This window comes from Phycodurus eques, chromosome 1 (assembly GCF_024500275.1).
Source record: "Phycodurus eques isolate BA_2022a chromosome 1, UOR_Pequ_1.1, whole genome shotgun sequence".
Taxonomy (NCBI): Eukaryota; Metazoa; Chordata; class Actinopteri; order Syngnathiformes; family Syngnathidae; genus Phycodurus; species Phycodurus eques.
The window spans coordinates 46610810-46633413 of NC_084525.1; the positions used below are offsets into that span (position 1 = coordinate 46610810).

The window sequence follows — 22604 nt, forward strand, 5'->3', positions numbered from 1 at the left end:
ACGGCAATATGGATGTGGAATCGCCTCATCGTATTATTGTTATTGTGGGGGCGGCGGGTTGGCCGGGGGGTGGAATCGGGTCCCTGCGGCCCCCACGCTCTCGTCCTGTAGACTTTGATCCTTTACATAATTGACGCCACCACACTTCGGTGGCACAGCCGGGTTCACGACCCCGGTCCTGCGCGCTTCTTCTCCTGTCCTCGTCCTGTCCTTCCCTCACAGGGTGGCGCACCACAGCCCGACGCAACACTCATATTTAACGTTCCGCTGTTGTCACGATTTACTTCTCTCACCCTGTTTACAATTAGCGCTTTGTCTTTTGTCTTAGAAACTTTGTTCTGTTCGACGGACCGAGTCTGATTCTCAATAAAGCTCAATTCTAATACCGCAGCGGAAGCTTCCAAACTCCACTGTGACACCGTAAAGCTGTTCCGGCATAAAAGGGGGTTTCCATTCTGCTTGATCTAACAGCCGAACAGGACCGAAAAAAAAAACCTCACAACCCGTCATCAACCTGTACTTCTGCTAGTTATAGCGGCATACACGGGCGCCCGCCCTCATTTGGCCACGTGACGTTCATTTCCGCCGACAGCTGTTGCCCCACGTGGTCCCCTCCCAAGATCGGTGAAAGTTGATGAATTCATATGTTTCATTCGTATTCCACGAACCCAATATTAATAAGAATACCGTGTTTGGACTAGTGGGGGCGCAGCCGATATATTCTTGCCCCGTCAATGCCGCCTCCCATAAGAGCACAAGCGAGGCTTGAAGACGAAGATGATGAAGCAGGCTTTGCCTCGTCTACCACTTGGGAAGCAATGACTCTTCCAAAGTGGACTAAACAAGATGAGCCTGCGGCAGCAGGTTTACAAGTCTGCTGAAGCTGGTTCAGCGTTTGCGGCAGGAGTGGAATCAATAAATCAATATAGTAACGTCGACAAGGCAATATAATACAGGACACGTCATCAAAGACTTACTATACTATTAAGAGAGTGACTGTGAGTCAGCAGTGGTGGGGCGGTGCCCGGGCGCCCCCTATTGACCGAGCGCCACTGGCCATCGTGCAACGACTGGAAGCCGCACAAGCGATCCTCAATCTGTCGTCTGGTTTTCCAGGTTATTTATGCTCTCAACACCAAGAATGACGAGCACGAAGAGGAGATCGATTCGCTGAAGGAAGCCCACGAGGATGAGGTACTGATTTTATATACATATGTGTATATATAGGTTCGGTAAAAAATATCATTCATTTTGGAGAAAAGAATAAGCCGGAAGCGATGCCTGCGTTACTTCCGGTTTACGTAATTTGAAGTTGAACTGTTAAAACCAAACTCATTTTACCGAGTAAAGGGGACCCCATGTCACTTTTTATGTGGATCGCATTTAGGGAAAGTGACGAGAAACCTCTTCATAGGTCGTCTCGTAATCTGAAGGTTGCTACACATTATGACATTGTGAGTTCTTGGTGACAGAGGTTCACATAAATTCAGAACACACACAAAATACAACCGAGAGTGAAATTTTATAGGATCGAGAGGGAAACACAAAAAGGGGTCTAACTAAAGAAAGAAAATAACACTAATAACGATGAAAAGAAGGAAAATAGGCGTACGAAAAGGGAAATAGAACATCGTGTGTTGGACTAAAGTGGAAAACGCGAGCGTTTAACGCGTCCATTCCGGATGGGAGAGAGGACTAATTTGAGAGTTTGTCTGAAGCTAGTAATTTCCCCGAAATGATTTGGCACTAATACTGCACAGTCTGGCAAAAGTTTGCCGGGTCTATTCACGACCGTAGGCTCAAGCCGGTGGGTGGTCTCTCTCGGGGGGCGCGCCTCAGGGGGCACGGAGGCAGATTTGGTTGAAGAAGGAAAACATGTAGAAAAATAAAGCAAAACAAAAGAGGCGGAAGACGAAAAATGGTTTGTGACTCGCTGGCAATTTCAGAGCAATCACGCTTGGCTGGAAGCGTACCTGGTACCTTAGTCGCAGCTGCTCTGATCGCCTAGCGGCGGCCCACGGAGAGGCTGGGAAGCCGAGTCCGATTGCTCAGTTTGGCCGGACGGCCAGTTCTAGGAAGGGTTCGTCTTCCGTTTCAGGATCATGGAGGCCACTGTGCTCTTAGGAACCTTATGTGCAGCAGATTCTTTTTGTAACCTTAGATCTGTGTCTTGCCACAATTCTGTCTCTGAGCTCTTCAGGCAGTTCCTTTGACCTCATGATTCGCATTTGATTCTCATTTGCTCTGACATGCAATGTGAGCGGTAGGGTCTTATATAGACAGGTGTGTCCTCATCGAGTCCAATCAGTATAATCAAACACAGCTGGACTCCAATGGAGGTGTAGAACCATCTCAAGGATGAGCAGAAGAAATGGACATCAGAGTTAAATATAGGAGTGTCACAGCAAAGGGTCTGAATACTTATGGCTGTGTGATATTTCAGTTTGTCTTTTTTAACAAATCATCAAAAATTTCAACAATTCAGTTTTTTTTTTCTGCCAATATGGGGTGCTGTGTGTACATAAATGAGGGCGAAAAATGAACTTAAAATGATTTGAACAAATGGCTGCAATATAACAAAAAGTGACAAATTTAAGGGGGTCTGAAAGCTTTCCGTACCCACTGTAGACTACAGATTTGATCAAATGGGCTTAAAATCATATTTATATAAAATAACCTCAACTTGGTACTCTCTTTACTCAGAGGTCAAGCATATCGGACTGACTGTTTATACTTTAGTTTTGGAAAATCAACTGCTTATGGTTCAAATCACATTTCACGCTGCTTGGAGTCACATCAAGACAAACAATTGTCAAAACCTCGCACTTGCACTTGTAAAGTTGACACACTGACACAGACATCAAGGCATACATTTGGAAGATTTCTGCATAGTTCGTGAAATATCAAAACAGACATTTATCTTTGGTTAAAAATAAAACGAGACTCCCCCTTGAGTCGACTTTGCAGTTCCTCTCGATACCTGCGGGTGTCGCCTTGTCCCAGCAATTATTCCTATTCCCAGACAGGTGATCCGGTGTTCTTTGATGCTCGGAAGTTCAGACTTCGAGGGTAGATGTTAATTAGTTCAGGGTCCACGAGGAGTCTCCTTGGAGCCGGTCTCACAGCAGGACCGCTTGGAAGAATGCAGTTTATCACGCTGTTTGGAGTCACTGTGTCACTTCAGTTTGCGGGGAGCATGTCCGCTACACCAGACGCAAGATGTCAAAGTTATTGCCGTGAAAAATGTCATTAAGACAATAATGGTAGTAGGGTATGAATCTATAGCTCATTTTAAATTCTTCTTCAACCCTTGAAGTTTTATTGTTGTGTGTCAGAAGAAGAACTGGACTATTCTTGCATTTCCTCAGGTGCAGCACATCGTGACGGAAACCCGGGACAAGATTATGCAGTACAAGAGCAAGATGGTGGACGAGGCCGACCTGCGGCGGAGGCTGGCCAGTCTGGAGGAATCTGTCGAACTCCATGAACACATGAAGAGACAGGTCACCTAATTGTGCTCGCAAACTAACTCCAGATGCAAATGTCTGCCTCACAGTTGCTTTGAATCGCGGCTCGCTCTTAAGTTTGCAGGTTCTGCTCCGTGCCCGCGTGGGTCTTGCGGGTACCCCGGTTCCCCCCCACCCTCCACATTCCAACAAAACATGCTTGTTAGTAGACTTTATGCCGATCTGATCGGTGTGATCGGTATCGGCCGATAATTAGCATTTTATGCTGATCGGCTGCACACAAGACATTTAACTCCGCGTCGCCGTTGGGCATGAATCCAAAAGCTAGTTTATTTTTAGCCTTGTCACGTGCCTTGTGGCGCAGTACTGTAACTTATCTGACGGCCAATGAAGATTTTTCGATCTTGTCGGTGAAAAAACAAGTCATTGGTGTGGGACTATTCTGCGGCGTCTCAGACAAATTTGCAGTCTGTGCACGACTGAAGTACGTCGCGGGGAACGTCATCTAAATGCTTCAAAACAACAACTTTGATCGGGCACCTGAAGAATGTACACGAGGAGGAGCGTGCCGCGTTCAAGCGACGCAGCGTGAGGGGGAATAAAAAAGGAAACGATCAACGGACACAAACTCTGGACAATACCCGTCCATATAGCCGGGACAGTGAGAAAGTTAGAGTAAGCATGTCATTAATGGTATTTGTTCAAATCATTTAACTTCAGTAAGTTAGCACCCATTATTTCTGTCATGTTGTAATGTTGATTTGACCTAAACGTATGTCAGTGGCCAATCCTTGATTGCCCCCTTGAGGTCATTGATGTTTTAACGTTTGTCTAAAATGCTAGAGAATAATTTTGAAGGTACAGTACTCAGTATGCGGTACACAAGTCTATACAATAAATGAACAAGTCATACAGTACACAAGTCTATACATGTCAATGTGTCATGTAAATAGACACTTTGCTTCCTCTTGCGATCGGATCGGTTATCGTTTTTTTAAACTTGCTGATCGGTGATCAGCCCCAAAATCCGAATCGTGTAAAGCCTACTTGTTAGTCAACACTCTAATTCAGGGCTGTCAAACTGTTACGTTTTTTTCTGTTTGTTCAAACTCTTGAACATTTTCAGGGTTCTTTTCCCCAGTGGAAGATTTCAGCTCCCGCAAAAGATTTTCAATTGGATTGAGAGCGGGACTCATTGCTGGCCATTTGAAAAGGGTCCTTTTTTTCCTTTTCAACCATTCCTGTGTGCTTTGTGTCTTTGTCATGCTGGAAGACCCATGGTTTTCTTACACTCGGTAAGACATTGCGATCTGAAATCTTTTGATAATTTGTGATCCAGTCAAGGCCCCCGGTAGCAGATGTAGCAAAGCAGCCCCACAGCATTATAGATCCTCCACCACGCTCGACTGTTGGCAGGGTGTTCTTTCCCTCAAAGGCTTCATTGCGCCGTCTGTAAACAAACGGTTTGTATGCATGGCCGAAAAACTCTATTTTTGCTTTATGTGTCCATAAAATGTTGTCTACCATTTGCTCTTTTGTATCAAACACACAGTTCTCTGTAGAAAATCGTTGTTTCACTTGATTGATTTTCTTCAGGAGATATCCCACATTTAGTCCTGAAACTTCATGGGTGCCAATAATGGTGAGCTCGACTGTACATTACAATACAATTAGCAAAAAACATCAAGTAGTTGGTTTCCCCGAGTCACATAAACCAAAGTGACACCGGGCCTAGAGTTTGACACTCGTGCTCTTAACTGTCCATCGGTGTGAATGTGGGCGTGAATGCTTTTTGCGTTCTTTCTGTACGTTGCCGTGCCAAAGATCAGCGACAGAAGTTTCACGCAACCCGTGCTGGTTCTCGTCTTGCAGGCTCTCGCTGAGTTTGAGATGTACAGGCAAAGAATGGAGGATTCACAGCTCTGCACCGAAGCCCAACACACACAGCGAGTGGTTTCCATGAGCAGAGAGGTATACACGCACACACAAAGGAGGGCTGAGTAACAGAAACCAAACTGTGCTCAAACGTTTTGGTTGAAAAGGACACATAATAAGCTTCTCGAAAACCCTCCAGTTGACGATATTTGCTAATCGGTACCCGATAGCCATGCCTACGGTATGTCACTGGCTTACATAACGTGTCCACAATTTTATAATTGCTTCTGTATTATTTAACACTTCTGTTATGACCATGCTACAACTTTAAAATATGCAGTAACGCCTTGAGATACAAGATAATTCGGTCTGCGACCGCCTATCTCAAATCGACTTTCCGCATTGAAATGACCAAAAATACAATTAATCTATTCCAGCTTTGTTGTTTAGATTTTTTTTTTTTTTAAATTAAGAAACGCTCAACAGTATTGCACAGTATAAAAACACACACTAATAACAAGTGCTCTCCAGATAATGTGAGCACAAAACACGAGTGTACCTCACGTAATTGTCCTTCCTTGTTCCTCGATTGGCGGTCGGCAAAGCAGCTTAATGGCGCCCCATCAGCCCCACCGCCTGACATTGCCCTTCTACTGCAAGGAAACCAATGGGAACTGATGGTGGCCAGACGTTGTGAAGGTTGCTGGTGCCATCTAGCTGTGGAGGTCTCAAGCACCCCAGGATCTCAATTTCTTTGTTAAAATACCTGCAAAAAACTGCCGAGCGTTTTGCGGATCTCGGGGAAAAAAAACTTGTCAGCCACTGCACTCTTTTCGAAAGGCGACATTAATCTAACAACGGCCAAGCCTTTTTTTTTTAAATGATCATAATATAATTTGGATCAGTGCCATGCATTCTGTCAGTGGCGGCTGCTTTGAAAAAGCCTTTGATGAAACCAACTCGGTCAAAAAAAGTCTTAATATAGTATCCCTCCTTCGTCACACGTTCTTTTGTCACTGGTGAATTTTATGGCTTACGTCTTCACGACTGTTACACATAAACAATACATTTGGAAAAGAAACTTCAATACGTCAAGCGCTCAACATAAAATGTTCAACAAACAAAGAAATAACCTCGCTGGCGGCACGTATTCGAGCCGAGCGGGAAACCAATGAGTCCAAAAATCTCCGGTATACTTGCACAAAAGTATACCGGCTGCGTTGCTAACTTTTCGACTGACGTAATCGCTTGGGCGCCAAACAGGATGCGCACCAACTAAATAGTCCCGACTTCCTGTGTGCATAACCCGCGAGAATAGTTCCTAGCCATAAACATACGGACACAATTATAAAATGCCCAAAATTGGTTTTCATAAAGAAAAACTTAACTTACATCACTTCATTGCAGTTAAATACAGTTTTCATACTGTACATGCACACATCATGCATGTCATCTGGTCGTTTCCCTCTTTGGACCGAGGGGCGGACTTTCTTCCCATGGCATGACGTCTCGCATTGCATTTTTGATATAGTTTCCAAGCTCATGTCTGTGTGATTCGTCAGGTTTCTTGTGTCAGGAGGAGCAGAGAAAGCGTCAAGCTTTCGCTTAAGTGGGCTTGTGTCAAGACATGAAATATTTCGCACTCTCGGAATCGGCCTCGGCGCAGCCGGCACGCCGGCGCTCCGAACGGAATAGAACATTTCCCGTGATCTCACTAGGTGGAGGAGATGCGTCGGGATTTTGAGGAGAAGCTGCGGGCGTTCAGCCAGGCTCAGGCCCAGTTTGAGGCGGATAAGCGGCGAGCGCTGGAGGAGCTGAGGTCCGACCACCGCCAGGAGGTGGAGGAACTCCTAAGCAGCCAGCACAACCGGAGCGCCACCTCCACCGAAGACCAGGAGAAATTGGCTGAGCTCCATAGACAAGAGGTGGGACAGAAAGGAAGAGAGAAGAGGTTGACGCTCACTAACTTTGGCTTTTGGAGAGAGTTTAGACAGCAAGTTACTTCACTGGGTGATTGCTGTTTTGCTGGCTTAATTTATGCATGAAACAAACCACTACTTTTGTTGTTGTGCAGATGTGACATCCCGCTCTTTTACTCATATTTTTCCTTTCCTATCAACTAATATTGCAGATACGACAAATAATCATCTCCTGCGTACGTCATGGCAGTTGAGACCCCAAAAATTCAACACCGTTTTTTGTTTGTTTGTTTGTTTGTTTGCTTGCTCGAAAGGTGGACTCTTTGATGGAGGGCGTGGAAGAGCTGACCAAAGATAAGGTCCGGGTGGTGGAGGAGTACGAGGCCAAGCTGGCCAAGGCTCAGGAGTACTACGAGCGGGAGCTGGAGGCCATGACGAGGACGCACCAGCTCACCACCGAAAACCTCCTGGCCTGGAAGCGGACCGAGGTACGGCGGAACCCCACGAAGGCACGCGGCGCGTGGTCTCGTCCTGATTACGAACGCGCCTTCAGGTTGAGCTCCGGAAGGAATTCCAGGCGCAGGAGGCGGCGCTGCAGCGATCTCTGTCTAAGCTGAGGAGCGATCTTCAGAGAGCTCAGGAGGAGGCGCGCGAGAACCGGGACAAGACCAACAGACTGCAAACATCTCTGGTTAACGCTGAAGGAACCATCAAGGTAAAGAAGGGCTGAGTTTTGGAAGGTGAATGTTTAAGTGCGGTCGGTGGTCGGAACAAAGTGCAAATACTTGTGTTATCGTTTTAAAAAGCCTATTGTCAGTCTGCAGATACTGCAAAACGAGGACCAGTGGGTTTCAGGATGGATGTTAACGTTCTTTTATTAGTTTTTCAATGTGTTTACGGTCTTGGGCCATCTGCTTTTATCATATCAGCCCTCGTGTATCCTGAGGTCTTCTTTTAATCGCTCCAAGAGCCAGAATAAAAACCCACGGAGAGGCTGCGCTCGGCCGTTATGAGCCCAAGTTTTGGAACAGCCGGCCGGAGAACACCAGGACTGCAGAGGCTTGATGTTTTTAAGAGGAGCTTTAAGACTCACCTATTTATTTGGACTCTTAAGTGATTTCTTTTATTATTTTAATCGCCCTTTCTTTTGCACGATGCGCGGAGTCTACCCCGGTTTGTCGGGGTTGAGCCGGACTCTGGGGCAACGCTCCCCGCAGCCGCGGGCTGCGGCACATCTCGGTGTGGACGCTCCTCTTAGCCGGCCATTCCGCACCTGCTTCCTCGTTAGCCATGCCGCCGCACTCGCTATGATTGCATTTGTGTGTGTTCACATATACGTGTGTGTGCGGGCGTGTGTTTGTGTCTTTGCGTGGGGGTACGAGGGGCGGGTCTTTTCACATCTTTTCTACTGCTGTGGTTAGGGTTAGTTTTTCTGAAGCACTTTGTGTTGCATGTTTATGGATGGAATGTGCTCTCCAAATAAAGTTTGATTAGATTTGGGGAATGTACAATAGATTCTATCTATGAGGACTTCTACTTCTACCAAAGTCTTTTTAAGTATATGTACTTCTGTTTAAGTACAGATTGTTTTGCAACCTCTGCGCGATTGGAAGAAAACGTGATGAAAACAAAACAGGGGGAGGTCTTGTGTGGTTCTGTGGGCCTTTCAGACTTGGAGGAGATTTGTGGCTTATTCAGTTCTTGGTGTTGTGTCTGCTCTAGAACCTGGACAAGCAGCTGGAGGAAGCCATCCAGGACGGCGAGATCTGGGTGATGCAGCTGAAGGACACGGAATATGAACTGGAGGCCTGCAGGGAACGAGTACAGCAGCAGGCGACGGAGATCCTCCACAAAGCGAGTGAGCCAAAAGCCTGAAGCGCGCCATACGTGAAGGTTGCAAACCAAAGCAACTGCGACACTTTGAACGATTACGTTCCATGTTTTTTACTACGTGTCCGCGACCCACCCGCTGAGAATCGGCGCTCCAAATTGTCCATCGGCGTGAACGTGAGTAGGAATGCTCGTTCGCGCCCTGTCTCGCGTGTTCTCTGCCACCTTTTGAGCAAAGCACACCCACCCTGCGTGCATTGTGATGTGAGGAGCTTCCTTGCCAACGTGTAAGGGGTTTCTTCTATCTCCTCATTGATGCCAAGCAGAGCCGATTGTTGAGTGCTCGGATGTCGTTCCTTTGTTGTTTTGGCAGCTTGGTTGGGTCGTTATCTTGCCTGATCTTACATCATCAGTGAAGATCCTAGCAAGCCCCTCCCAGAAGACGTTACGCAAGCCAGAGCCTTGACGGGACTTCAGACTTTCACAGATGAGCTTGTATGTTTGGGCTCCCAAGCGAACCTCTGCGGCTCAGTTGATTCACTGACCCGAGGCTCCGCGGTTTGAATCTCGACTGTCAAACTGTCCTTGAGCAAGATGCTGAAGCCTAAATTGCCTCCAGGTTGGTATTGTAAATGAGAAACTGATCTCAGTTGCCTTACCTGGTGAAACAAAGGACATTATGATTCTTTCTCGGAGCTTGAGCGTTTTCATCCCTTGGGTAAAAGTTCACTTCGTCTCATCAACCCATAGAATTATCTCTATGAATTGGTGAAGCTCGTCTCTGTACTTTGGGACAAATTCCAGTCTGACAAAATGGCTGATTTGCTTCTGGTGATGTTGCATCTGTGCTTTTTGATCACGATCATGCTCATGACCTTCACTCTCGCCCCCTGTCATTGGCGGTTGCGTTAGCTTCTTTCATTGAAGCTCTCCAAAGCGCTCATCTAAGAGATAAGTGCTCATATAACAAGAGATGATGACAAGATGCTTTGGCCTGAGCACAAAAACATCAAATACGTTTTTCACAGCAAATAACAGAGGAAAGGTTCCCACCCCAAAATTCATCCATTTCCCGTACCGCTTGTCCTCACGCGGGTCGCGGGCGCACTGGAGCCTATCCCAGCCGACTCTGGGCGAGAGGCGGGGTACACCCTGAACGGGTCGCCAGCCAATGGCAGGGCACATAGAAACAAACACCCATTCGCACTCACATTCACAACTACGGGCAATTTAGAGTGTTCAATGAACCTACCGTGCATGTTTTTGGGATGTGGGAGGAAAACGGAGTGCCCGGAGAAAAGCCACGCGGGACCGAGATGGCGGCGCTGTTCGGGTTGGGTTGAGATGGAAATACGCGGACCGGATGTGAGTTTGCAATGACGAGGCGCTGTCCTGGATGACGGCCAGACTCTTAACCTGAGGGGAGGGTGAAGCTGCCTTGTTTAACGAAGATGCATTTGGGGCAGATGAGGACAATCTCAGTTTTTGTCACAGACTTGAAGGAAAACCAGGATTTGATTTCGTGGAGCTAGGCACGGAAGGAAGAGGGTGGGTTTGGATGACCGGTAGAGCTGGGTGTCATCTGCATAACGGTGGATGTTGCATTTGTGGAATACATGGCCAAGTGGGAGGAGGGAGCTAATAAACAAACAGTAATGACATGATGAGATGGAATGACAAGAATTCAACCGTCCCCCCCCCATTTTTTTGCTTCATTTCAATGGACATTGTGCTACTCCTTCTGGTCTGTGCACCTTGACCACCTGGGGGCAGTAAAATAGAGATGGAGACACACATGAAGAAGAGTTGCACAACTGACTCAGTAAGCTGCAGTAATATGAGCCGATTTTCGCAAAGGATAATGAATATATGCTATATTGTCTGTCTACATAGGTTTCTCCACAGTATTGTGTTCAAAAATCTGTTGCGTCGGTAATAATCAGGATAATGTTTTCTGGTGGAAGTTCCGTCAGCAGCACCCCACACTACCCCGTGAGATGATCTTTCAAGGGTCAAAAAATGTGATTTCTGTCCCCCCGAATTGATTTAGCTCCCCGGATGACCACCCCAAGCCAGCTCGGATAGGCTCCGCTTACCCGCTTACTCACGGGGACACGGGATACAGAAAATGGATCGACAGATGGATGATGAATAGAGCTTGCAGGTGTACCTAATGTTGCGACCTTTTAGAAAAAATGCATCTTCTGAAGTGTCATGAATATCGCCTAAGCGGTTCTAGATTTGCTTGCGTTGATGTTTCCCAGGTCAGATCGGATCCCTGCAGGCCACCCAGATGGCCCACGAGGCATCCATCCGCAACCTGGACCAAGAACAGAGTCGGCTGAAGGAGAAGATTGGCCGGCTGGAGCAGGAAAGGGAGGCCCTGCTGAACCAGAACCAGGTGGCCGGCGAGCAGCACAAACAGCAAGTGCTGAAACTAGAGCAGGTGCATTTTCAAGTCTGAGGACACGGGAGGGACGCGAGCTGACGTGCGGACGTGAGCGCCTTGCTCTTCTCCTCAGTCTCTGCGTGAAGAGCACCAGGGCTACGAGAAGGAGCTCTCCAGACTGAGAGCTCACTACGAGGAGGAGACGCGTCGCTACAAGGAGGCGCAGGGCAGAGCCATGGAGGAGATGGAGGAGAAACACCGATCCGTCAGGGAGGAGGCGCAACAGGAGAAAGAGGAGGAGAAGAAGCTTCTAATGAAGGTGAGTCCGGTAGCCACCGCGACTCGGACGCCAGTCGGCTCGAGTCGCTGTTTTCCTGACTTGTGACAAATTTATTTGTATAGCGCATTTCATACGCAAGGTAACTCGGTGTGCTTTACATGATTAAAAGCATTTCAAAACAAAGGGAGAAAAACATCAAATAAAAAGACAATTAAAACGATGTACAGTGCCAGAAATATTTAAAAGTGGAAATGCTCTAAAAAGCACGAGGAGTTTTGAACGTGGACTTCAAAACATGCACACTTGGGGACTGTAGTATGGCCTTTTTCAAAATATGGATTCATACAGTATGCATAACTTTTTTTGCAATTTGTAAACTTCTCATGCAAGTGGACTTTCTGATTTGCAACTTATTTCCCTGGACGAGTCTTCCACAGAGCACTCGCTTCCACGAAAAGCCTCTTGCTTGCGTGTGGGACAGTCAAAACACAAACAAACAAAGAAACAGAACTTTAACTTTGAACTTTTGTATCTCCAGTGAAAGTGCATCCAATCAGTGTCCCCCCCCCGCTTTTCAAGTTTTCCCGCTGTTGCTGAAGTAGCGCTGTGAAAATGTCCCCCTCGTCTGCTTTCGGCGGCATTTCGAGACTCTCGGCAGTTGTCCGTTTCTCGGCGTTTCCCCCAAAAGACGAATAACCCGAGTGGAGGTCGCGCGGAGGCGCTAGCGAGTCCATAGAGTCCATCATTGCAGTAATTAAGACACGACAGCTTTGCAGGAGCATCAGCAATGAATTTTTGCCCTCCAGCAAAAACTTGTCGGAGAGGAACGTACGGCTAAGAAATGCGCGTCCCCCTCTAGCGACTGCACTATTTTAATTAGGTAAAACAACATCTCTCGCTCCAAGTTTTTCTTTGGTGCTCATCCTTGCTTTTCAAAAGACCAGCATGCGTATTGCGCAAGCGCGCGTCGACGACGGGTTTGTTGCGTCGCAGCAAATCACGTCACCTTCATCGCAACAAAGCGTTCGACGTCAGAAGGGATTCATCTTGTTCGTATTATGTGCCATCGCTCTCTCGCTACTTTTCCGCTTGAAAGGCTGATTGCTAATTGGTGGACTTTCAGTGGCAGTAAATCCCGCCTCCGAGCATCGCGCAAGCCTGTGGGCGTCAGATGACCGATTCCCAGAAAGAAGGAGAGAAAGAGGATGAATGGATACAATGGATCGTCAAAAGCATTTCCTACAGGCTGTGCCTTGACATCTTTAGATTGATGTCTGTTTCTCTTCGACACAAATGAATGAAATGAGGGGAGAGATGATGGCGGCGATGGAGAAGTGGCCGTTTTGGAACAGCGGCTTGAATCTCCTGCAAATCCTGAATCCCCGCAAGCCAAATATTCCAAAGCGATCCCACTAATTTCTCATGCTCTGTTAATTCCAAGTCCAGTGAAGCCCTGATGAGACTCCAGTAGGATTTCTTCAACTCTATCCAGAATGTCAACTCATTCACTGGTCGTCGAGGACCGCCGCTCTTTATGTTGATAAGCGCTCTCGGTCGGATTAGGCAAACGCTCGCTGGCACGAGGTTTGTAAAATATGTCCTCCTTCGAAAGGAGGCGGTCGTGGTCGCCATACAAGAACCTTGCGTCTGTGTATTTAACTGGGAAAAGAACTGTAATCCTCGGCCATCTTGAAGGATGCTGGCGGAAGCTGAAACTGCTGAAGACAAAAACTGCCAAAATGAGCTTACGACACACACGCGGCAATGAAATCAGGAACATTTCATTTCATTCAGTTAATATCGTCTGCCAGTGGAACAGGCAAACTGAAAATAAGTCAACATAGCTAGCCTCGCAAACCTCCACTGTGGTTTTGAAACTAGTGTAAGTATACGATGCACGCCTATAGAATTATAGGTTTTCCTTTTTTTAATCTTCCTCCTAACCAGTAGTAAAAAAAAAAAAAAATGGACTATCTCATCACTTTTACACAAAGACGTCATGTCGTTACACAGAAAAACATTTGAGCAGTAGCAATATTGCTTGCACAGCGCCCTCGCCAAATGTCCGCGCGGCAGCGCGCAAGGACGGCGGCGTCCGGGTGGAAGCTTGCCCGTATTTGGAAGCGCTGACGTCGCCGCCAACGAGGGAGTCGGGAGGCTTTCCCCGCCGTTAGACGAGGAGAGCGCACTTCAGAAAAATGGATTTGCCATTCATTGGTGCAAAAGAAAGCTCCGACTTTGCTCATTCTAACGTGGATGAGACGCCGCTACTCATTTCACGGCAGGATCTTGGAGTTTGAGTTCGTTTGTGAGCCGTGTAGCGCCACGAAGAGCACTTTGAGGCGTATTTCAGGCCGAGCAGGGAGCAGTGTGAAAGCCTCCTGTGGTTATTGTCCCACAGCTCGGGATAGCGGGGGCCACCGCATTTCTTCAGACTTCCTCCATTGACCCCCCCCCCCCCCCCTCACCGTTCACAATGGAAGTCCGCCAAAATAGCACTCAGAAATCACTGATCACTGAATCACAGAAATCACCCCTCTCCGATTGGAGGAGATTTCGGACATCACAGCGAATGGCAAATGTTCTTTTCGAGGGGACGTTGCGTCAAACGCCCCGCCCCCTGCGCTCGCCGAGCCGCGCCCGCTCGGCGCATACACAGTGAATGGGTTAGGAGACTGCGCTCGCCAAGTGCGCTGCCACTTCGGCCCTTAGACATGCCGCCCACAAGCCGCCACTGAGGCAACCTCTCCGCAGTACGCTCCGTGACAACTTGCTGAAAGCAACCCTTTCCAAACATTTACTACACCGCCCCCGCCCCCCCTACCTTTTTTTTTTGGAGCTCTGCCAACTTAACAAATACGCATTTATTACTCCGCTGGAATTTATTTTACGTTTCGTAATGACTACAAAGCATTCCAGAGTCAAACGAAATCAATTGCAAACTAACCTTACAGTGGAATCAACATAACGATCACACTTGCAATCCTCTTTTCCAGTTCCTCGCACCGGCGCAGTCCTCCCGTTTTGCATCATTTGAGATCGTTCCAGTGTACACACTTGCTCTGTGCTGGATCTTCCAGTTCTGAATCTCCTCCTCAGAAAATCAGCCAAGAGTTTGAAATCAAGCGTCTGTCTCTGGAGGAGCAACGAGACCGAGTGCAGCAGCAGCTGGACAACTTGAAAGAGGAGCTCTCTGCCAAGCTCAACATGGCCAATCAGGAGGTAAGAAAACCCCAAACGCAGTTCAACGCGTCCTTTAAGCAAAGCAAAGCAAATGTAGTCATATAGTGCATTTCATACACAAGGTGCGTCACGTGATTACTTACTACTCAGTTACTTCCCACCACTGCAGGTGTCCCACCTCCAGGAGTTAGTGAGGGAGAGGGACCAGAACGTGAGCTCGGCACACAACCAGATCACCTGCTTGAAGGAGACACAGGAGAAGCTGAAGATAGAACTGGACGCCACCAGGGCCCGCGTTCGAGAAACCAGCAACCTGCTGACAGACCTGCAGGTGAGCAAGACGTCGTCGGGTGGGAGCCCACCACGCAAGATGCAGGTGAGAGTGAAGACGGAGGAGCGGAGGACTTTCCAAAGCGGGAAACGAGAGTTGGCGGACCGTTTGTGAGAAAACCGCGACGGAGACGTTCTACGCCGCTAATACGCGGAGGCGGACGGGAAGGGTGTGCGCGCTGCAGAACTGCAGTACGGGAACATGACACGATTTGTTTGCGAGAACACCGATTTTGTGCTTCTAGGAGGAGATTGAGACCCAGAAACAGCAACACGAGGCCCGCGTGATGTCCATCCGAACCGAGGAGAAGCAGAAGACGGACAAGATGGCCGACAACTTGGAGCAAAAATGGAGAGAAGCACTTCGGTAAAGAAAAAAAAAACAAAATAATAATAATAATAATAATAATAATGCCTCACTTTCTTCTTTAGAGCCGCTTTGGCATCGACGTCATTAACTACAGTAGAAACACAAAAATCGGTCTGGATTTCACAAAATCATCTTTTATTCATATACAGCAGCACTTTCTATGTATAGAAATGCAACCCAAAGTGCCTGACAGAAATAAAAACACAATTAAAATAGCAGGTACTATATACAAATATACAAAACCCTAACCCTCCCCCAAAATGCAAACACACCCATAGGAACACACACATACACACGCACACACACACACACGGCGCGTATCAATGGAAAGTGTCCCGACGTGGCGAGGCATGAGGATCCTGGAAAGAAAACCTACAGATGAACGTGTTGCAGGAATGGTAACGGGTGGTGCCGTCGAGTGGAAGAACATCGGACTACGAGATGGCACTGCCACAGATAGATGCACCAAGACATTTTCCAAATCAGAGGCGTCACGGGCCCCATTGTAGTTATGGTTTCCCGCACAGGGCCATTATGCCTGGGAACGCCTCATATTACACATACACAACAAATTGATGGATAACTAGTTGTCAATAGTTTCACTTTTAGTCCATTTATTTTCAAATGGGGGTTTGTAACAACAAATACTAGCGATTTCTCAATGTTATTCAAATTGAGTACAATTTTCTATTTTCTAGTTTTCTAGCAAGAAACATGAAATCAACGTCGATGGTTTTTCTTTCGCGGGCCCCATAAAATGATGTGGCGGGCCGGATCTGGCCCCCGGGCCTTGAGTTTGTGCTAACTATCCATCCAACTATCCGTTTTCTGTTCCGCTTCTCCTCACGCGGGTCGCGGGCGTGCCGGAGCCTATCCCAGCTCTCTTCGGGCGGGTGGCGGGGTACACCCTTAACCGGTCGCCGGCCAATCGCGGGGCACAGAAACAAACAACCATTGGCACTCACATTCACACCTACGGGCAATTCAGAGTCTTCAATCAACCTCGCACGCATGTTTTTGGGATGTGGGAGGAAACCGGGGTGCCCGGAGAAAAGCCACGCGGGCACGGGGAGAACATGCAAACTCCACGCAGGCGGGGCCGGGATTTGAACCGCGGTCCTCGAAACAGTGAGGCGGATGTGCTAACCGGTCGACCACCGCGTGCGAAGTAAATTAAGTCCAATTGGATCAATTCTAATGCGCCGCCTAGTGTTTGGGAATCAGTGCATTAGGGAGAGCAACACAATGTCCTTGTACGGTACATCTTCAAAAAGAATGTGCTCCCTCTTTAGTGAAGAAGTGCATCTTCTGAGGGAGGAGCTGAGCGAGGAATACGACGCCGACAAGCAGGCGGCGCTGACTCGGCTCTCCCAGCAGAAGGAGCTGGAAATGATGGCCGCCAGGGAGAGCTGGCAGAGGAAGGCGGAGGACCTGCTCGAACAGGTAAAACCCAAAGATGGAGTCTGGGTGCAGGTGCGCTCACGGTGGCGTGGAACGCTTAACAATCGTGTTCAAGAGCAATAATTTGGACTCCAGAAAACCGTGAAAAAATTACATTTGGTGCCGATTTTCCAAATGTAGGCTGTTGTTTGTATTTCTGCGCATTACGCTGTGAAATTCCAAACACCAAATTCAAATCTCCACGCGCATGCAAATGAAGGTCAAATTACGATGAGTCAATCGACATCTGTTCGGGACACCTGACCTTGAACCTCCCCCGCGTTGATTGATCAGCTCACGCACGCACGCGCAGACGTCTCTGTGGATGTGATTAACAGCAATGCTGGAAACAACTTTTGCCACATATATATATATATATATATATATATATATATATATATATATATATATATATATATATATATATATATATATATATATTATTTTTTTTTTTTTTTTTTTTTTTTTTAATATATTTTTTTTTTTTGCCATGAACGCCAGCTCCTATTTGTTTTTTGTTTTTTCTCCCCCAATGTTCTTTGCCCGCAGCAGTGCAAAAAGCAGCATAATTTCACCCCAAAGAATGACTATATGTGTTTACATACAACGCACGGGCATCGTATGATCAGTAATGGCAAGAAAAGCGTTTGTTCTGGAAGCCGGGCTGCTGGAGCTGCTCCGGTCGCGACTCGCGCGCCAAGCGTCCCGCCTCGGCCCGAGTCCGAGCTCCGCTGAGTCGTAAAGCAAAGCGCCGAAAGAGACTCGTCCCGATTTCTGCCGAGGCGCCCGTGCCCTCCGACGCAAACACTTTGCGACAAGCTGTGGGCGGCGACTATTGATGGCGGATTGCCAATCAGGACGCTACATTCCATCGTCGATCATCAATTCGTTTGTTTCTGTGGAAACATCAGTTGTTATAAAAAAAAATATAGATATATCAATTTCTTTAGGCTCCTGCATGTTTTGGTTTGAAATATTTTGCACTAGAGCACATCGCGTTACCACAAGAACAAAAAATGTATGAAGAAATGGCAAATTACCGACAATAAAATGATTTTAAAAGATCTGCGATCGGTGAACGGTGATATAGTGGGTGCAATATTTTGGGGACAAATGAAATGAATGTGCATAATCTTCTGCGGCCCCTCAACCGATCTCCAACGCGGTCGGGAATCAGCGCGGCGCCGCAACACGAGCCGAGTCGCGTCGGTTCGATGTCGATGTCGCGGCTCCATCCGCAGAACGGTTTAGCCGCCGACCTATTTGGCCCGGAACAGCAAACAGATCCATTTCTATATCTTACTTTTATTTGAATCCTACTTGTAATTAGTTTCCCAACACAAAACCAAAACACTAGCAAACAGCAGTGGAAACATGGCCTCTTTTACTTTCACGGGGTAATCAAAATCAACGCACATATGACGATTTGTTCCCCGGCGTTCACATGCATCGAAATCCTGGTGCGTTGCAGATCTCGCTGTTGAAGCAGTCTCTGGAGCTGCAGCTGTCTCAGTCGCAGGCGGCCCTTCAGCAGCTGCAGTCTCAGTTCGGCCAGGAGAGGGAGCTGCTCGGCCAGCAGCTCAAAGGTACGACGGCCTGCGCCGCAAGTGGAAGATTGAACCGCGTTCTGACCGCAACGCACTGCTGAACGCCTCGTGTTTAAACACCAACTTTTGACTGTTCGTCACTGGGTTGTTTTTCCTCACGATAGCGCAGTGGGCCAGCGGTTAGCAAAAAACAGGCACTTACTGTAATTGTCGCAGTTTGTGCTTCGTAGGAATTGGCTATTGTTCACACACAAACATGAACGAGTTGTGTGCTGAGCCCATTTAACTCATTTGCTAAGCAAGGCATTCGAAAAATCGCGACACCAAACAAAACATGTCACAAAAAAATATATATCATATCAATTTACTCACAGTTGCACTCAGTTTGAAATCTGAACATGTTGAGATGAACACAAATCTATCATTTTGTTTTCTCGAACGGCAGCGGGTGGGTGCGCAGATTGAAGTGAAGTCAAGTGAAAGAGCATTTAATTGTTCTGCCTGTCACTATACATCGCTGGCATAGATAGATAGATGATGCATGACCTGGAGTGATTCAAGAAGAATTTGCTGATCATTGAGGTGAAATTTGATCATCTGATCTCTCACGGGAAAGATGACTTCAAATGTGGAGGCCTCACCGCATGTTTCGAAACAGGCTTTAAGACGCCTATGTGTGTTAGTATGTTCTGTGGGGCAACGCGACTTTTGCGTACCACCCAGTCTGCCTCAGCCCCCCACCCCCATTCTGACCCTACCGGCCTGTCTTTCTGGACACCCTTACGCCGTCGCCGTACCCCGTCACCCGCCTGCCATCTCTGTCTCCTCCATTCGCTCATTTGCCATACCGCTTATCCTCACCAGGGTCGCGGTTATGCTGGAGCCTATCCCAGCTAACTGCGGGCGAGAGGCGGGGCACACCCTCAACTGGTCGCGAGCCGGTCGCAGGGCACATAGAAGCAAACAACCATTCACACTCACATTCACACCTACGGGCAATTTAGAGTCTTCAATTAACCTACCACGGATGCGGGAGGAGACCGGAGTACCCAGAGAGAACCCACGCCGGCACGGGGAGAACATGCAAACTCCACACAGGCGAGGCCGGCTTTGAACCCGCAACCTCACAACTGCTCACCGGTCGCCACCACTTTCGGAACCACTTTCAGTTGGATTTCATCAACATAAGGCCACTCGCTAACAGGGCACTGCTAGCCCATGAGCTTATTTTAGAGCACAATATTGACATAAGGGACCACGTGATGTGAGACGTGGCTGGAGCCCCGTGACGAGGTGCCACTTAACAAGGCTTTCCCTGCCAGCGACACCAACTCACACATAGCCAAGAAGAAAGGTGGGGGTGTCGGCTTCATCTGCAATTCATCGCTCAACATTTGCCCTCATCTAAATATTGCCACCAACATTGAGACCGTCGCTCCCTCTTCTTCACAGGGGAATGTCGTCTCCATGGAAACCATTTCACGTCTAAAGGCTTCTTTATACTCCTGCGCTCGCGCGGGCAACAGCGCCCGCATCGCGTCACGTGACCGACGCATTGGGCCGCGCGCGCGACACTTGATGCGCACAAGGCACAAACTGTCGCAGCGCGGAGATCATCTCTCATGATTGGCCCGTTTTTAGTCACATGCTGTGATAACGTACTCAGCTTTCCCCTCGGTTCCACATATCACCTACGCCGCCGCCGCCGGCGCCTTGATCGATTTCGCAATGTAATTAAACGCATCATCTGGTCATCTAGGTCCATTTGTTCTAGCAGGCGCCGTTTCCACGGTCGCCATTGTCGTTGCTTTGTTCCTTGTTCCGGAACGTAAAAACGGCTACCGGATTTGGGCATGAAATGCAGAGGAAACTCCGCCCTGTGGTGCCCCAGCCAACACCAGCCTTGGAGCAGAACAGAACCCGACTCCATGCATTCGTTTCTTCCGGACTCCGCTACCGCAATGTCCTTCTTTCCGGGCTATCTCTATGCGCAACGAGTAAACTAGAACTTGGGCAAAATAGCGCTGCCAGAATACTCGACTCGCACCAAAAGATTGGATCACATCACCCCTGGCCTTCCGTCCCTGCAAAGGTAGCCAATCCTTTTGAGGCCAGAACAGACTTCAAGGTCCTACTGTTGGCCTACAAATGCCTTCGTGGCCCAGCGCCCTCCCGTCTCTCAGACCTAATGAGCCCTTTAGTGTCCCGCCGGTCCCATCGCTCACAAGACGCTAGCTTCCTCGCCCTCCCACGTATTCGTGAAAATAAATAAATAAATAAATAGGGAATCGGGGCGTTCTCTTATTGCGCTCCTTCCCTCTGGAATCAACTTCCGCCGAGTGTTACAAATGCTCCTTCAATCCAGCTGTTTCAAACGAGACTTACACTTACACAATCTTCTGGCTACGGTGCCTCCGGTCTGCTGATCGTCGACGTCAGCTGTCATGCTTCGTGTTTGAACTTGTGACTGCTTTACGCCGTGCTTCTGTTGTCCAGAGATGCAGAGAGAACATCAGAGGAGAGAACATCGGCTCCAAGAGGCCCACTGCTGCGCGCTGAGCACCATGGAGGAGGCCCGGCAGCACCAGATCCGGGTACAATACAAACGGGGCAAACGGCACTGTGCAAAAAGGCTTAGGTCAAAAGGTTTTTTTTTTTACGTAGTTCCCCGCAGTCATTTAAACGTAGTAAAGTGGCAAATTGTAGGCCTGATGCAAATATACTAAACCAATTAAAGAGAGATGCAAGCAGCGATGAATGGCTGGGCCCTTAAGGACCCCTAACAACTTACTTTCTAGGTGGCGCTACGGAGTGACTTTTGGCGGTGTGGTATTTGGAATCCCTGAGTTTTGGGTTCCCAAAAAGGCGATCATTGGCCGCTGGAATAATAATAAACCTCCGGATAATGGGGTAGAAAAAGGAGTTTGTTTTGCGCGAACTGCAACGTACAAATAAATACTGAAGCACAACATTAGCTGAAGTGTTTTCCTCTCGAGAGGAAATGATGGTGTCGGGCAGTTGCTTTGCCAAGGCCGAGCCGTGATAATCAATTTGTCCTAAAGCACACAAAAGAATTTCTTTGTGGAAAGCCGGAGAAAGAGTGTACGAGCCTGCGAGGAAATGACTTTGGAAACAGTTTGACTTCTTTCATTCTCCTCATTTCCCTGCTAAACGCTCCCCAAAGATTGAAGGAGCCCAATGACTCGATGATACATTTCTGGCACAAACGTTTCACGCTCAATGAATAATGGATGATGGGTCGATTGCCCCGTTGGACGAAGCGATTTGAGGGGCCCTTCGCTGCGATTTTTTGATCTGAATTGATTTCGTCCATGAAGGCTGAGATGGATGGAAACGAGGTGTTGTGGTTTTGATGAACATTTTCTTCCTCTTGTGTGCTGCCACTCTTTGCCACTTTGCTGCTATAAAACGAGATTTTCCACTTTACCAGACTGATGAAGACCTATCCTATCCTATTCTCTTCTAGTCTATTCTATGTTTTTCGGTTCCTTTCCACCTTCAGCCTTGTCCTCTTCTTCCAGGCCCTGGAGGAGCGTCTGAAGCAGGAGCACAGAGAGGAGGTTCACGCTCTCAAGGAGGCCCACAGGAGGACCTTGGACATCCTCAGACAGCAGTCAGACCAGGAACTGCAGACGCTGCGATTTGAACTTGAAGATGAGGGCAAAGCCAAGCTCGGTAAGTGCGCGCAAACGCTTCTGTTTGTTTGGGTGGAACTTCCGCTCTGCAAATTCGGACGGTGGAAAAAAGGATCATCCTGTATGACATTTGTTTTGCATAATCAGACGTTTTCATGTCAAACCAAGTTTTAGCAGTTTGAATTGAACATGAATATATCAAAGTTCACCCAGCGTACCGCAAGCCTGCTAAAAACTCGGATTTCTGTTTTGTTTTTCTTTTTTGTTTATAGCGATCGGTTTTTACAGTGCACAGTGGTGGCTTGAGATGCAAGTTTA

The 22604-nt window shown here is 47.8% G+C and overlaps 1 protein-coding gene across 2 annotated transcripts in view; it reads left to right on the forward strand.

Moving 5' to 3' along the window:
* The window catches only part of fam184aa (family with sequence similarity 184 member Aa), a 30328-nt gene that overhangs the window by 1343 nt on the left and 6381 nt on the right, over positions 1 to 22604 (forward strand). Inside the window, exons 2-17 of one of the 2 annotated variants that reach the window (XM_061695186.1) lie at positions 1117 to 1194; positions 3369 to 3503; positions 5340 to 5438; positions 7061 to 7267; positions 7576 to 7749; positions 7815 to 7976; positions 8984 to 9119; positions 11356 to 11537; positions 11614 to 11799; positions 14860 to 14982; positions 15113 to 15274; positions 15519 to 15640; positions 16936 to 17086; positions 18555 to 18669; positions 21127 to 21224; positions 22173 to 22326. In XM_061695186.1, the coding sequence (XP_061551170.1) occupies positions 1117 to 1194; positions 3369 to 3503; positions 5340 to 5438; positions 7061 to 7267; positions 7576 to 7749; positions 7815 to 7976; positions 8984 to 9119; positions 11356 to 11537; positions 11614 to 11799; positions 14860 to 14982; positions 15113 to 15274; positions 15519 to 15640; positions 16936 to 17086; positions 18555 to 18669; positions 21127 to 21224; positions 22173 to 22326 (2284 nt within the window). The other variant, XM_061695195.1, reaches the window with a different exon arrangement.